Below are 16,011 nucleotides of genomic sequence, written 5' to 3'. Positions count from 1 at the left end.
GCAAACCTCATACAAATAATTGTGGAGTTAAGGTAAAAAAATGTAAATGTATTTGATTGGATGGTCTGAGGGTGTGTTTGCCCAAAGACTATAGTATAATGACCCTGATGTTATGCCAATAAAACTGAAGTGTTTGCAATCGCAACTGAGGTGACTTGAGTGCATTCACTTTCCGAGATCTCGTAGCTGTGTCCAGGTGTGGCCGTTGGTATCTTGAGGGGGCCCCCAAGGAACAAAGGAAAAAGACCACCTACCTACTTTCAGTATGCATATATGCAGCCTCATGTAAGTGGGCCTTTATACTGCGTTGCTGCATATATGCGTATCTGTCTTTGTGCTGGCAGCACACAACACAACGTGCTCCCACCACAGATATACCAGGCATTCACTGTGAGCCCCAGGTCCTGTACTGGGACATAGAACTCCCGATTCCGGGTCACGTGATCCCTGTGATAGCCTCTAATTGGCTATCACAGGGATCAATCACTGTGCAGCCCACTCAGCTTGCCCTGTTTTTTTTTCTTTCTGAATGGAGGCAGAGACACATTGTATATCTCTCTCTCCTTTCAGGGAGAAAAGTAAATAAACAAAAGCATGTTAAAAATAAATAATCGATTAAAGAAAACCTGAAGTTTTCTTTATAATATTAGGGTCAGTTCACACCACATGCAGTCCAGTGAGTTTTTTTCTGCATTGTTAGTATCTGCATTTCTATGGTGTGAACCGGCCCTTACCCTAGGTTCACACCCAAGTGTTTTCTGCAGCGTTTTGCAGAAACGCACTACAGTCCATTTAACATGATTTCCTATAGGACAGGTTCACATCTCTGCGTTTTCACCTGCTGCATTTTTTGGAAAGGGTCAGGGACTTATTTAAACACAAAAAAGTTAGTTTTTGGTTCTATAGAATTCAATGGAAACACTGCATGTAGTGCATGTTTGCTACGTTTTTGCTGCATTTTGTGTTTTAAATCTGCCTAGCAACAAGAAAAAAGAAATAAAAAAAATGCAAAACACATCAAAAACGCAGCACAAACGCATGAAAAATGCATCTGCAAAAACACTAAACGCACCGAAAAACGCACTTCAGAAACGGATCAAACGCTAACTGCACAGGTGTGAGCCTAGCCTTAAGGAATATGCTGGGACTGCTGACATCACATCCAAGCAAGATAGCAGCACCCAGCAGCAGACTTGGGGCACTTGGAGGCAAGGGAGGCTTTTATGGGAAAACAGCATGCTTAAAATATATTATTCACAGGTAATCTCATGGGAAGGTTGTCAAATGGTCTGGACACAGGGTCTCTTCAACTACCACTGAAAATACAACACTCAGACATCCATAAAGGGCACCTGTACTGGACACCTTTTGAAAATCTGTTTCTGACACTGAACCACGAACATTACAGCTACTTGCTACTGCAGGTCAGCAATGGCAACCTATACCGTATATTTCTCTTAGTACAGGTTTTCTTTAAAGATTAATTGCCTTCATAAACAAAATGCTAATACAAATCCATGTACTATAAGTCAGTGAAATAATGTGTACAAGCAACCTATACAGGAAGTTAATTATCCTCCGGGGTATTTTATGTTCTCCTAGGGTCAGAATGGCTTCAGCAGCAGTTCTAAAGTGTCTTTTTACTGCAGCGAACACACAGACCACGCTAGTGGCCTTTCAGTGACTGAAGTTGTGTAAGTCAGGATGAGCTTCGGAGGTCAGAGTTGAACTCATTAGCCTGAGATTTCACAGAGCTCTTAAAAAGAAACAGGGGGGCTCCAATCAAGCTGAAGCCATGCATGTTTTAAAGGCAAGCCCAAGAAGTTGCTTTCTCGCAGTACCTAAAAAAATTTTATAAAACTTACAAACAATGATGCAAAGGAATCATTTTAATTGATTCTAAATTCTATGAAATGCGTGACATATAGGCAAATTACCATATATGAGAATGAAAAATAAGTATTTCTTTCCTATGATTGTCAGCCCCATCTAGTCATCTAGTGGCCATATCATTATATTTTCTTTATGAAGAATAATATTCAAGCTGGAGAGAAAAAATCCCAATAACAATAGTTTTTGAATTAGTAAAACAGCTTGTGAAAAAGACTATTTGGAGTTAGACCTATGACAGTCATTGTTTGGGGGATGCCCTATGTGTGATGTGTGGAAGAATGTGAAAAACGTGCAAACAAAAAAACCAACCACATTCCCACTATATTAAGGTGTGAATGCGGCCTTCAAGACTCTTTCTCGCGGTAAAACAAGCAGCTGAACCACAGTTTTACTGCCCATGGGACACCCACTGGAATTCTAACATTACAGTTTGACAGGTCTGTACACATGCAGTGGCAATTTTAATTTGGGTTGCTGTAAAACTCGTCCTTTGAAATCAATAGGGCTGCACTGCAACCACAAGCCAAACGCTTGAATGACAGTTGCAACATGGTCCTGCAATGTAAAATTGGCGTTTGGCAACTTTTAAAAAAAAAAGTAAGAGTCCTACATACAGTTGTACTGATCACTTCTTTTTTTCAAGGTGTTAAATTGAAAACAGATTTTCCTATGATCATAAGCTCCATCTAGTGGTTATAATTAGTGGTGCACTGAAATGAAAATTCTGGACCAAAACTGAAACCAAAAATTCAGGATGCACTTTGCTGAAAACCGAAATCAAAACTGACAGTTTTTAAAAAATATGTATTTTTTTTATATATAATTGTATTAGATTTGACTTTTTAATATTGTGAATTTAAATGAATATGGATTTGTAAAATACAATCAAGTAACAGTGGATGCTGGATGCTAGAGTGCTCTATATTCCAGCACTCAGCACAAGATGCAGCAGCATTTTGGCAGGTCACCCAGCTTTTTTCACATTCCCGACACATGCAACTGGGCCCCACCTACATATAGAATCCTTCCGGCCACATACTCCTGGTCACTATATACATTAGCCTTTTAATGTTCAGAGTACTCTTACATAGGTCTATGTTTTCCAGGATCCAGACAGAGGCTATAGAAGTCCAACTGGCTTCCTGGGTCCCCTGTTACATGGGGGCCCAGGCCATCTCTCAACACCAGGTGGAAGACCCCTTTTCCTCGATGACCCACTGCTGAGCTGACCAGGCTTGCAACAATAAATGCATTAACTATTCTCCCTGGTTATTGGCTTTACTCTATATTACTCCTGATAGAACTTGACACAAAGGCTTCTGTCTGTAGAAATAACCCACATGGAAGAAAAATATATTTGAAATATATTTTAAAAATATTATTCCCAAATAAATTGCCATATATTTGAAATACTACAATTTTGGCCATATTCAATATATTTCAGAATATATTTCAATAAATAATATTTTTTTAACATATATAAAAAAGTCATTTTAACATACTGTATATTTTTACATATACTTGTAAATGCATTCCAAAAATGTAGATTTGTATTTTTAAAGACATACAGTATATTTGAAATGTATTTTAAAAAATATTTTTCAGATATTCTGTAATAAAAATGTATTTCAACATGCAGTATGTATATGTATGTGTGTATATATGTATGTGTGTATATATATATATATATATATATATATATATATTTATTTTTTTTTTTTTTTAATCAAATATATTGAATATGGCCAATATTGTAGCATTTCAAATATATGTCAATATATTTGGGAAGAATATTTTTAAAATATATTTCAAACATATTTTGCTTCCATATGGGAACTCCTTTATTGATCAAAGTTATTCCATTCCAGAGACAAATACAAAGTTCCGATCTATGGCAAAGTTAATACGATAATAATTCTCTGGGATTGGAAAAAAGGGAAGGAGTATAAAGTACATGTGGCACTCTTTAGATAGTCCTTACATTATCTCAATCCTAGGCCTTAGCTCTGCAGCACATGCCAACCCCTCCCGTGAAAAGAGGAGCACACCCAACTCCCTCTCTATTGTTCTCTCTTCTGCAGCTCCAGACTGAGCCATGTTTTAGATTCCACCTATGCTTGAAATAGGCAACTTGACTACATCTCCTCCTACCAGGAGAAGTGAGAACCAAAGGAGACTTACTCCTGCCTGCATGCAGAGAACTAAAGGTTATGGGAGGCAGTAAGTCACTAAAAACCTTACATGGGAGAGATATCCTGAAAGGTTTATCAATTTTTAGAAAATGAAGGCAAAAGAAGGGGACTTTAAAGGCCACCACAAAACATAGTAAAAGCTTAAAATCAAAAAGGTTTATTACAAAATTTATAAAAACACTGTATATACAAGTACAAAGAAAATTATAGGGCCATATTGTAATCAATACAACCACCATGAGACATATGTTTCAATGGTACATGTGAAAGCTCTGCTGCGTGTCAATTCTTGATAAGAATCTTTTTCAGGGGGTACTGTCAAGGTGATTACATTTAGAATAGAAGTGAAAAAAGTCACTCAACAAACAAGACATAGTACATATATTTTTTATTAGAAATGATCAAAGTGGACTAACTTGCGGAACTAAACTGTATATTATAAGCAATTAATAGGGGTAGAATGATCAACCCCTCATAAATGCAGGTATCTAGCTGTTAAGGCACAAAGGACACCAGACAATTTCCCCACTGAATAGAAAAGCATGTGTAATAAGGCATAAAAGAAAAAAAAAGAAAAAGATTAGAAAATAATACATATGAAAACAGGTCTATACCCACCAGGGGCAGACTGGCCATTTGGAAACTCGGGCACTGCCCGAGGGCCCGGGGTCAGTAGGGTGCCCCATGAGATGCCCCTGGTACCTTTTTCATAGGCTTTTTTGAGTTTGGGCAAGGACACAGGAGCCCCATGATCCCCTATTGCCCGGGGGGCCCCATGAGTTGTCAGTCCGCCCCTGATACCCACCAATAGCTATAGGACCTCATACATGAAACATATACAGTATGTTGTAATGGGTACCTTAAGGACTCATAAGCTTCAGAAGGAAAGCTTCAAATCCAAAGACAATGATGTCAAGCAATAATATGTAATATGTAGTAGATGGCAGTTTTCAGAAAATGGGTGAGATTGAAAGTAATAAACCCCTCCCCTAAAAAAACATATGCAAGCAAAAAAGATTATATAATATACTAACATACCCAAAACAGGGTAATAGTAAGAAATAGAGCCAGCCTAGATTACTAGAATCATAGATGATTGGGTTTGCCAACTTTTAGGACTTTTATCCAGTAATCTGCATCTTGGCTGGTGGGTGTATTTTCTGTTATGGGCTGTTAATTCTAGTAATCTAGACTGGCTCTATTTCTTACTTTTACCCTGTTTTGGGTTCTTTAGTATATTATGTAATTCTTTTTGTTTGTATTTTTTTTTTCAGGTGGGGAGTTTATTAATGTCAGTCTGACCCATTTTCTGAAAACTGCCATCTACTACATATTGCACATGGTTCAATGGTGTTTGAAGTACTTTGGCTTTGGATTTGAAAATATTCTTCTGAAGCATATGAGCTAATAAAGTACCCATTACACACATATATGTTTCATTTATGGTGTCCTATTAGGCATCAGTGGGTATAGACCTGTTTTCATATGTATTTTTTTGTAAACTTTTTCTTTTTTTCTTTTTTGCCTTATTACACATGCCTTTCAATCCAGTAGGAGAATCGTCCAGGTTTCTTTGTTCCTTAACAGCTTGATTCCTATCTTTATCAGGGGTTGATCATTCTGAATGAGTTACATATAATATACAATTTGGTCCAGTAAATTACTTCAGGTAGATAATCTCTATTAAAAAATATGTGTACTATTTTCTCTGTTTTGAGAATTTTCTCAATTGTATTCTAGATGTAACCACCTTGACAGTACTCCCCGATGAAGATTCTTATCGAGAACTGAAATGTGTCAGATTTTTCATGTACCATTACATGCATATGTCTCATGGAGGTTGAATTACAGTATGGACCAATAATTTTCTTTGTATTTGTATGTATGGTGTTTTTATAAATTTTGTAAAAAACCTTTTTAATTTTAAGCTTTTAAAGTACCTTTCTTTTGCTTTCATTTTCTATATACCTGAATTGGGATATGGCATCAAATTTAATCGGATTGGGCTCTATTATTGTTTATCAAGATTTAACAAAACCCTTTTGTATTATTGTGCAAAAAACATAATGGGGGAGATTTAATAAAACTGGTGCACACAGAATCTGATGCAGCTGTGCATAGTATCCAAACAGCTTCCAGGTTTTATTGTCAAAGCTTAATTGAACAAGCTGAAGTTAGAAACTGATTGGTTACATCTGCATCAGATTCTGTGTGCACCAGTTTTAGTAAATCCCCCCATTATATACAGCGCTCAACTATGTTGATACAAAATAAAACACACAAATGCTTTGCATTTCCTGCACCTTACCATGTACATTTTTTAACATGTTTTTATATTTTCTCTGACTTCTTGTTCTGCACATGAAAAAGGGAGGGTGGTTTTTAGGAGCACGGGAATTAATATTAAATTGAGTGGATTGTGGCTGTTACTGGAGGAAAGAGGGTGCCTGGTGTGGGGATGAGATAGTGGAGGACCAGGGTTTGGAGAGATATTCCAAGAGGTTAGGAGAAGGAGGGTGAGCAAAGTAAGATGGGAGCAGGATGTATATGAGTGCACCTGCCTTCCTGTCCTGGTGTTTGGGTCAGAAGGTGAGTAGAGTAACAGGAGGTGATGAGAGCAGTAGTAGGGAGATGGTAGAAGTGAGGGTGAGATGTATAAGCTTTGGGGTGGAGCAAAGGGGTAAAGAAATGAGATTTGGAAACACAGGATAGTAATATGAAAAGGAGGAGTAGAGGTGGCATATTAAAAGGTACATGGAGTGGCAATTAGACTTTTAGGAGATGTTTCCCAGGGTGTTTGTTTGCAGTCCATCCAGCATGCAGTAGAGTTCCTTTTTGTTGTATCTTCCTGCTGCTTGAGTTATCCTGCTTTAGTTAAACTGCTATGTTCAACTGCTGTGTCACGTAACTGATGGGAGACTGAATTGACGAGGTCAGCCTCACTTGTGTCACTAGCCCTGACCTCGCTGAGGTTGGAACAGAGGGAGTCTAGGGACCAGGGGGCAAGAGCACCAGTGGTTGTTGCTTGCGACTCTTGCAGGTGGTGACCTTGGTAGGCAGAGTATCCTCTAGGTCATAGGATAGCCGGGGTCATCAACAGTTGGGCAGCGTGGTACAGAATCAGAAGGAAAAGCCAAAGTCAGGAGCAGAGCCGAAGTCAGGAACCAGGAGCAGGAGAGTAATCGGAGTCGGGTCAGGAACAAGCCGGGTCAGCAACAAAGGAATCGTACAGAAGCAAGAAGGACACAGGGGGAGCTGAAGACCAGTCAGCACTGAACCTGAGCAGAGGCCCTCCTTAAATAGCCCGCCTGGCGCCAATCTTCGCCGTGTGTGTGCATGTGCACGATCACGCATTCCTGCGCGCCTGCGCACAACCGGCAATTCTTCTGCGGGATCTCTTTTGCGCATGCGCGTTCCCGATCGCGATTCTTCTTGCCGGAAATCCCTTACATGCTGCTTCACACTCCAGCATCAAACACACTTACGCAGAAAACTGCACCCCATCTGTGACTGTGCCCCCCGTCTGTATGACATTTCAGAATATGGGTTGGGTTTGCAGCTGGAAAACACTACAAATATTAACAACTTTTTTTGCCTTAAAACCACAGAAGGAGGAAATCACATGAGGTTGGCTTTATTCAGGCTACAAAACCCCACATGATGGAACATTATTTAAAGTTTAGAGCACTAGGCTGACTTCCATACCTAAATGGTCTCCCATGGTAACAACAGCACGCTTGTTCACCTCTGGTTCTCCCGTCTGATTAGACAACATTACAGCCAAGTGAGGCCTCCAGTCTCCCCAGTTTGGGTCCCCATTGCACTGTAACAATATATTGTAAGTAAATAGTAATTTATAAATAAGCTATATGGATACATCCAGAGGTTATGACAATATTAACAGAGAAAAGTACAGTGTGCTGGAAATACAGATACTAGATCATGGCAGCATTGACTGGTTTACCTTCATAGGTAAAGCAATATGCAGCATGCTAGCCAATAGCAAGAAACCAGTAATTATCTGTATCTAATCAGTTGTTAGGGGTTATTGTACTTTTTGATATCACATAATAAATAAGCCAATAACTAACTTCCAAAACTGATGATATCTACAAAAGCAATACAAATTAAAGATAGGCGTAATAGCTGTGCAAATTGTTTTTTATAAATACACATCTATGTAGATATACTTTATAATGATGCTGCATATTTTTTCAGGAAAGCATTTTGCTAGTCAATTAGTAAATATATGGTGTGTCACCTCTGCCTACCTATCTACCGTTGGCTGTGGCCTATTTTGGCTCTCAAGAAATCAGGCATTCATAACTGACTACAGAACCTAGTACTCCTGAGTGCTTAACTGTAGGCAAACAGCTTAAGGTGCAGTTCAAATGCATATGTAGGGTCTGTTCTGTCTGCAGAAGCATTTTTTTCCCTGTACATCCGGTCCGGCAATTTACAGACAGCAAAACTAGGTGTGTGGCTTGACTTTTGTCTACCATACAGTGACCAGACATTCTCAGTTTACAGGGATAGTCCCCGATTTTAAGGGCTGTTTCTGGGGAAAAAAGTCCCGATTTCATCCCCAGTTAAAAGAATGTGTCCCCAATTTTTCTTCCCTCCTTATTAATGGCATCCCTGGCTTGGGAAGCTGCATCTTAGCACCTTAATAAAATGTATAAAATATTTATTGAGATAAAAGTATTGCACTCACATAGACGTAAATGTGCATTATAAAATCTCAAATCCACATGTACAGGCTGCCATGTTCAGCGTGATCACGTCACGTTACATAAAAACCCTGCCCTATGTGTTTTTTTGTCATAGAATCATGTCGTCAGGGGCATGGCTAGTGACCATCACCATGGTATATACAGCCAGTGCGTCTGACATCAGATGGGCTTAATCATGCATGCAATCCAGCTCCTAGAAATATCGTTAGTGTTAATCTACCAGATAGGCCAATTATAAGATCTTAAAGAGTTTTTTCCTTGTCGAAAATGTGGGTTTGTAAACTGAATCCATTAAAAGGGAGATGTTTTTGTCAATTCCAATCACAGATAACTTCTAAATCCTACGATATTAAGTCTTTTATTACTTGTACAACAACAAGTGTGGTTTATTTGATACAGTGGCCATGTGGACTACAATATGTAGGCCACAAAAGTTATGGCATTACAAACTAGGCTGAATGAGCATGTTGCAAATATCCAAAAAGGTTTTCCGGGACATAGTGTTTCCCAGCACCATGTGTTCAATCATTGGAAAAATCTGAAAGGTACTTCTTTTTTTGCTATAGAGTTTTTCTAACTGGAGAGGTAGTCTTGTTCAGTGAGAAGTTTCTAAAATGGAAACTCACTGGATATATAATTTAAAAACGTTTACCTCATTCGGGTTGAAAACACTGAATGGAGTGTAAATTATTTTATTAATAACAGTTCATTTATATTGTGATATATTTTTCTTAAAAATATGATTTTTCTGTATGGTGACATGTAGAGATGAGCGAATCGAAGTATCCGAAGTGGAATTCGAGTCGAATATCGGAAAAATTTCGATTCGTGCCGAATCCGAAAAACAGCCTAATTCGGACGCGTGAATCGAAATTTTTCCGAAAATGGCGGCTGACATGTGCGGCGACGGAGCGGGGATGTCGGGGAAGGCGCGCAGACAAGGCGCGCTGCCCCATAATGCATTCCTCAACGACATGTGATCGCATCAGCCAATCAGCAGCCAGCCAGCCAGCACTGTGTAATGGTCGAGGTATATATAGCGGCCATTTTGGAAATCTTCATTTGCCTGCAGTCATTGAACAGAGGCAGACCGCTCTGTACTAGGGACAGGGACAGAGTTAGGGCCACAGAAACGAGAATTGGGGACAGAGAGAAGTTACTTAGGGACAGAGAACCATTACTCAGGGACACAGACTTGTTAATGAGGGCCACAGAATCGTTATTTAGGGACAAAGAAACGCTAGTTAGGGCCACAGAATTCATACTCAGGGACAGACAGAATTTTCGCTCAGTGCCAGAGAATTGTTACTTAGGGCCACAGAAACGTTATTAGGGCCACAGAATTTTTACTCAGGGACAGACAGAATTGTTACTGAGTGCCAGAGAATTGTTACTCAGGGACAGACAGAATTGTTACTGAGTGCCAGAGAATTCTTACTCAGGGCCACAGAATTCATACTCAGGGACAGACAGAATTGTTACTCAGGGACAGACAGAATTGTTACTGAGTGCCAGAGAATTGTTACTCAGGGACAGACAGAATTGTTACTGAGTGCCAGAGAATTGTTACTCAGGGACAGACAGAATTGTTACTGAGTGCCAGAGAATTGTTACTCAGGGACAGACAGAATTGTTACTGAGTGCCAGAGAATTGTTACTCAGGGACAGACAGAATTGTTACTGAGTGCCAGAGAATTGTTACTCGCACAGACACAAAATTGTTACTTGCACAGACACAGAATTGTTACTCGCACAGACACAGAATTGTTACTCAGGGCCACAGAATTCATACTCAGGGACAGACAGAATTGTTACTGAGTGCCAGAGAATTGTTACTCAGGGACAGACAGAATTGTTACTGAGTGCCAGAGAATTGTTACTCAGGGACAGACAGAATTGTTACTGAGTGCCAGAGAATTGTTACTCGCACAGACACAAAATTGTTACTTGCACAGACACAGAATTGTTACTCGCACAGACACAGAATTGTTACTCAGGGCCACAGAATTCATACTCAGGGACAGACAGAATTGTTACTGAGTGCCAGAGAATTGTTACTCAGGGACAGACAGAATTGTTACTGAGTGCCAGAGAATTGTTACTCAGGGACAGACAGAATTGTTACTGAGTGCCAGAGAATTGTTACTCGCACAGACACAAAATTGTTACTTGCACAGACACAGAATTGTTACTCGCACAGACACAGAATTGTTACTGAGTGCCAGAGAATTGTTACTCAGGGACAGACAGAATTGTTACTGAGTGCCAGAGAATTGTTACTCAGGGACAGACAGAATTGTTACTGAGTGCCAGAGAATTGTTACTCAGGGACAGACAGAATTGTTACTGAGTGCCAGAGAATTGTTACTCGCACAGACACAAAATTGTTACTTGCACAGACACAGAATTGTTACTCGCACAGACACAGAATTGTTACTCAGGGCCACAGAATTCATACTCAGGGACAGACAGAATTGTTACTGAGTGCCAGAGAATTGTTACTCAGGGACAGACAGAATTGTTACTGAGTGCCAGAGAATTGTTACTCAGGGACAGACAGAATTGTTACTGAGTGCCAGAGAATTGTTACTCGCACAGACACAAAATTGTTACTTGCACAGACACAGAATTGTTACTCGCACAGACAGAATTGTTACTCAGGGCCACAGAATTCATACTCAGGGACAGACAGAATTGTTACTGAGTGCCAGAGAATTGTTACTCAGGGACAGACAGAATTGTTACTGAGTGCCAGAGAATTGTTACTCAGGGACAGACAGAATTGTTACTGAGTGCCAGAGAATTGTTACTCAGGGACAGACAGAATTGTTACTGAGTGCCAGAGAATTGTTACTCGCACAGACACAAAATTGTTACTTGCACAGACACAGAATTGTTACTCGCACAGACACAGAATTGTTACTCAGGGCCACAGAATTCATACTCAGGGACAGACAGAATTGTTACTGAGTGCCAGAGAATTGTTACTCAGGGACAGACAGAATTGTTACTGAGTGCCAGAGAATTGTTACTCAGGGACAGACAGAATTGTTACTGAGTGCCAGAGAATTGTTACTCGCACAGACACAAAATTGTTACTTGCACAGACACAGAATTGTTACTCGCACAGACACAGAATTGTTACTCAGGGCCACAGAATTCATACTCAGGGACAGACAGAATTGTTACTGAGTGCCAGAGAATTGTTACTCAGGGACAGACAGAATTGTTACTGAGTGCCAGAGAATTGTTACTCAGGGACAGACAGAATTGTTACTGAGTGCCAGAGAATTGTTACTCGCACAGACACAAAATTGTTACTTGCACAGACACAGAATTGTTACTCGCACAGACACAGAATTGTTACTGAGTGCCAGAGAATTGTTACTCAGGGACAGACAGAATTGTTACTGAGTGCCAGAGAATTGTTACTCAGGGACAGACAGAATTGTTACTGAGTGCCAGAGAATTGTTACTCAGGGACAGACAGAATTGTTACTGAGTGCCAGAGAATTGTTACTCGCACAGACACAAAATTGTTACTTGCACAGACACAGAATTGTTACTCGCACAGACACAGAATTGTTACTCAGGGCCACAGAATTCATACTCAGGGACAGACAGAATTGTTACTGAGTGCCAGAGAATTGTTACTCAGGGACAGACAGAATTGTTACTGAGTGCCAGAGAATTGTTACTCGCACAGACACAAAATTGTTACTTGCACAGACACAGAATTGTTACTCGCACAGACACAGAATTGTTACTCAGGGCCACAGAATTCATACTCAGGGACAGACAGAATTGTTACTGAGTGCCAGAGAATTGTTACTCAGGGACAGACAGAATTGTTACTGAGTGCCAGAGAATTGTTACTCAGGGACAGACAGAATTGTTACTGAGTGCCAGAGAATTGTTACTCGCACAGACACAAAATTGTTACTTGCACAGACACAGAATTGTTACTCGCACAGACACAGAATTGTTACTCGCACAGACACAGAATTGTTACTCAGGGCCACAGAATTCATACTCAGGGACAGACAGAATTGTTACTGAGTGCCAGAGAATTGTTACTCAGGGACACCTAATCGTTGAATTAAATAGTATGTCAGACAACATGCAGAGGAGTGGCAGAGGAGGCAATGTTTTAGGAGCGAGCAGACGTGGCAGCAGAGGAAGGGGTCGAGGCAGCAGTATTCGCAGCCAGAGGCCAGTGCTCCCGGTGTCATCCAGCGGTCGTGTCTCCACCGACAACCCTGCCGTCATTGATTGGTTGGCTCGGTCGTCTTCCTCTTCCCAGGTCACCTCTGACACCTACAGCCAACGGTCGGTGGGTACGTCAGACACAACCGTTAGTTGGCATGGCCCGGGAGCAAGCCCACTGAAATCACGTGTCCTCTACCTGCCCCTGTCCTTTGCTGTTCCCTCACCAAGCGAAGTATCGCATGCTGTGGGCTCAGCCCCACTGTACAGTGAGGAAGAGCTAACAGAGGGCGGTCAGGAACGGGGGGAGACATCGGCCTTTTCAGCAGCCAAGCGAACAAGTACTGGCGAGGAGAGTGGCTCGGTAGCCGGTCTAGAGACAGGTCTGTCTCCTGACCCAGACGCAGCCGAGGGGGCTAGTAGTGAGGCGGAGACCCTACTTGATGATGAGGAGGTTGATCGCACTTGGCAGCCTCGTCGTCATCAGGCAATTTCTTCCGCATCATCAGGAGAAGAGGGTGGCAGCTTGGCAGCGAGCAAAACAGTCGGTGGGTTGCCCAGGAGACAGCAGCAGGGTCGCATCAGTGTCAGTGGAGCCAAACGTCCACGGAGTAGAGCACCAGCTCCACTGCAGCCTACCACCACGGCCAATAGTGGTGCCGGTGCGCACGGAGGAAGTAGCAGTCAGCCAGTGAAGAGTAGCGGGGGCAAAGTTTCCTACTCGGTGGTGTGGCAATTTTTCCTCAAGCCGCCCGAGGAAGTAAACGTAGCCGTATGTCGACTATGTGGCCAGAAATGCAAGCGTGGCCAGGGGGCCCATGTTGGGACTACAGCGTTGCGTCAGCATATGCAGCGTCACCATTCGGTGGCCTGGGAAAACCGTGATAAACATACGGCGGTTCTGCCTGCCCCAGCCCCCGCTCCATCACCCGCTCCGTTACTTGCTCCGTCACCCGACGTCGTCAATCGCCCTCTATCAGCCAGTCAAGGCTCCAACACCTCTGCTGAGGGGAGTTGTCGCTCGTTGGCATCTTCCGCTCGTTCAGATGCTCCTTCTCCTGCTACTCCTCTTCTCGGATTCCGTCAACAGTCTTTCTTGGAATCCGTATCCAAGAGACAACAGTTTGCGAGCACGCACCCGACGGTGCAAAAGCTGAACGTCCTCCTGTCCAAGTTGCTGGTGCTGCAGTCCCTCCCTTTCCAACTGGTGGACTCAGCACCTTTCCGAGAAATGATGGCTTGTGCCGCGCCGCGGTGGAGAGTGCCAAGCCGTCATTTCTTTGCCCAAAAGGCAGTGCCAGCCCTGCATTCACATGTAGAAGAGATGGTGGGCCAGTCTTTGAGCATGTCGGTCTCTGCCAAAGTGCACGGCAGCGCCGACGTGTGGAGCTGTAACTACGGTCAGGGACAGTACATGTCATTTACGGCCCACTGGGTGAACGTGGTGCCGGCACAGCCGCACCAGCAACTTGGACAGGTCACGACGCTTTTGCCTCCACGTTTGCATGTCCTTGGTCCAGCAAGCATGTCCGCCTCTACCACCTCTTTTTCCGCCGTGTCCTCAGCCGCCACCCCCGTGCCAAGTCCCATTACCCGACCGGCATATCACATGTGCAGGGCGCAACGGTGTCACGCTGTGCTGCACCTGGTATGCCTTGGCGAACGTAGTCACACAGGGGAGGAACTGCTGAGTGTAATGAACAGAGAAATCGACAGATGGCTGTCTCCGCGCAAACTAAAAATCGGAACCATGTTGACTGACAACGGAAAGAACATGGTGTCTGCTCTGCGTCAAGGAAGGTTGTGCCATGCGCCATGCATGGCTCACGTGTTCAATCTGGTTGTCAAGCGGTTCCTAAAATCCACCATCCCACTGCAAGACATCCTTAAAATGTCACGTAAACTGTGCATGCATTTCAGCCATTCCTACACCGCAAAGAACACCCTCATTGAGCTGCAGCGGCAGAACGGAATTCCACAGCATCGCCTGATCTGCGACGTTGCAACAAGGTGGAATTCAACCCTACACATGTTAGACCGCCTTTACGAGCAGCGAAAGGCCATCACCGATTTCCTGATGTTACAAGCGGATAAAGGTACTCCCCTGTGTAACTTAGATGTCAGCCATTGGCAGCTCATGCGTGACACCTGCCGCTTGCTCAGGCCCTTTGAGGAGGCCACGCTATTCGTGAGTCGGCAGGACTATGGGATGAACGACGTCATTCCTCTGTTGCACGTCCTGGAACAAATGCTGTTAACAATGGCTGGTCAGGGTGCGGTAGACGTGGCGCACAGATCTCAACACCACATGACCCCTGTGGGGGCAGGACAGGAAGAAGAGGAGGAGGTAGAGGAGGACATTTGTGCTCAGGAATTATTGAGTGAAATGGGTGGTTTTTCCACTCAGCGGACAGGAGTGGAGGAGCAGGAGCATCTGGTAGAGGAGGAGGAGGAGGAGACAGAGGACCCAGACGCACCGTGGCAGTATGCTGTGGAGATGGAGGCAGGGAGTCCCTCGCATTCCTTGGCACAAATGGCCCATAGCATGCTCGGTTGCTTGCGTAGCGACAGCCGAATAATAACCATCAGACAGAGGGATGACTTTTGGCTGTCCACCTTGTTGGACCCTCGCTACCGGTCCAAAATGGTGGCCTTTTTCACACCTGCTGAGAGGGAGGCCAAAATTACGTACTATAAAAACCACCTATGTAGTCAGTTGGTCTCTGCCTTTGTGCGCCAACGTCCATCCTCAGACACTGTGGGCCCTGTGCGCTCGCGTTCCGCTGGCATGGCAGCAGGGGAGGGGTGGGGTGGTAGGAGCATTGGCAGCTCCACCAGCAGCGGCTGCCTCAGTCTGCAGTCGATGATGAGTAGCTTTCTTCACCAGCGCAGTGAGGAAACTACTAACCAGCCGCAGCAGCAGCAGCAGCATCAGGTGGACCTGGAGCAGGAGCTCAAACAACAGGCTTGGGCCTACTTGGACAGCA

At 43.1% G+C, this 16,011-nt stretch overlaps 1 protein-coding gene across 1 annotated transcript in view; it reads right to left on the bottom strand.

Annotated features, from left to right (window-relative positions):
• SEC16B (SEC16 homolog B, endoplasmic reticulum export factor) overlaps positions 1–16,011 on the bottom strand; it is a 312,561-nt gene that overhangs the window by 168,915 nt on the left and 127,635 nt on the right. Inside the window, exon 14 of the mRNA XM_089676327.1 lies at positions 7,791–7,908. Within this exon, the coding sequence (XP_089532453.1) occupies positions 7,791–7,908 (118 nt within the window). The remainder of the gene's footprint in view (positions 1–7,790; positions 7,909–16,011) is intronic.

Source organism: Staurois parvus, unplaced genomic scaffold (assembly GCF_062004578.1).
Source record: "Staurois parvus isolate SC_StPar_1 unplaced genomic scaffold, SC_StPar_1.0 ptg000166l, whole genome shotgun sequence".
Lineage (NCBI taxonomy): Eukaryota > Metazoa > Chordata > Amphibia > Anura > Ranidae > Staurois > Staurois parvus.
This window is presented reverse-complemented; position numbering and strand designations above follow the sequence as displayed.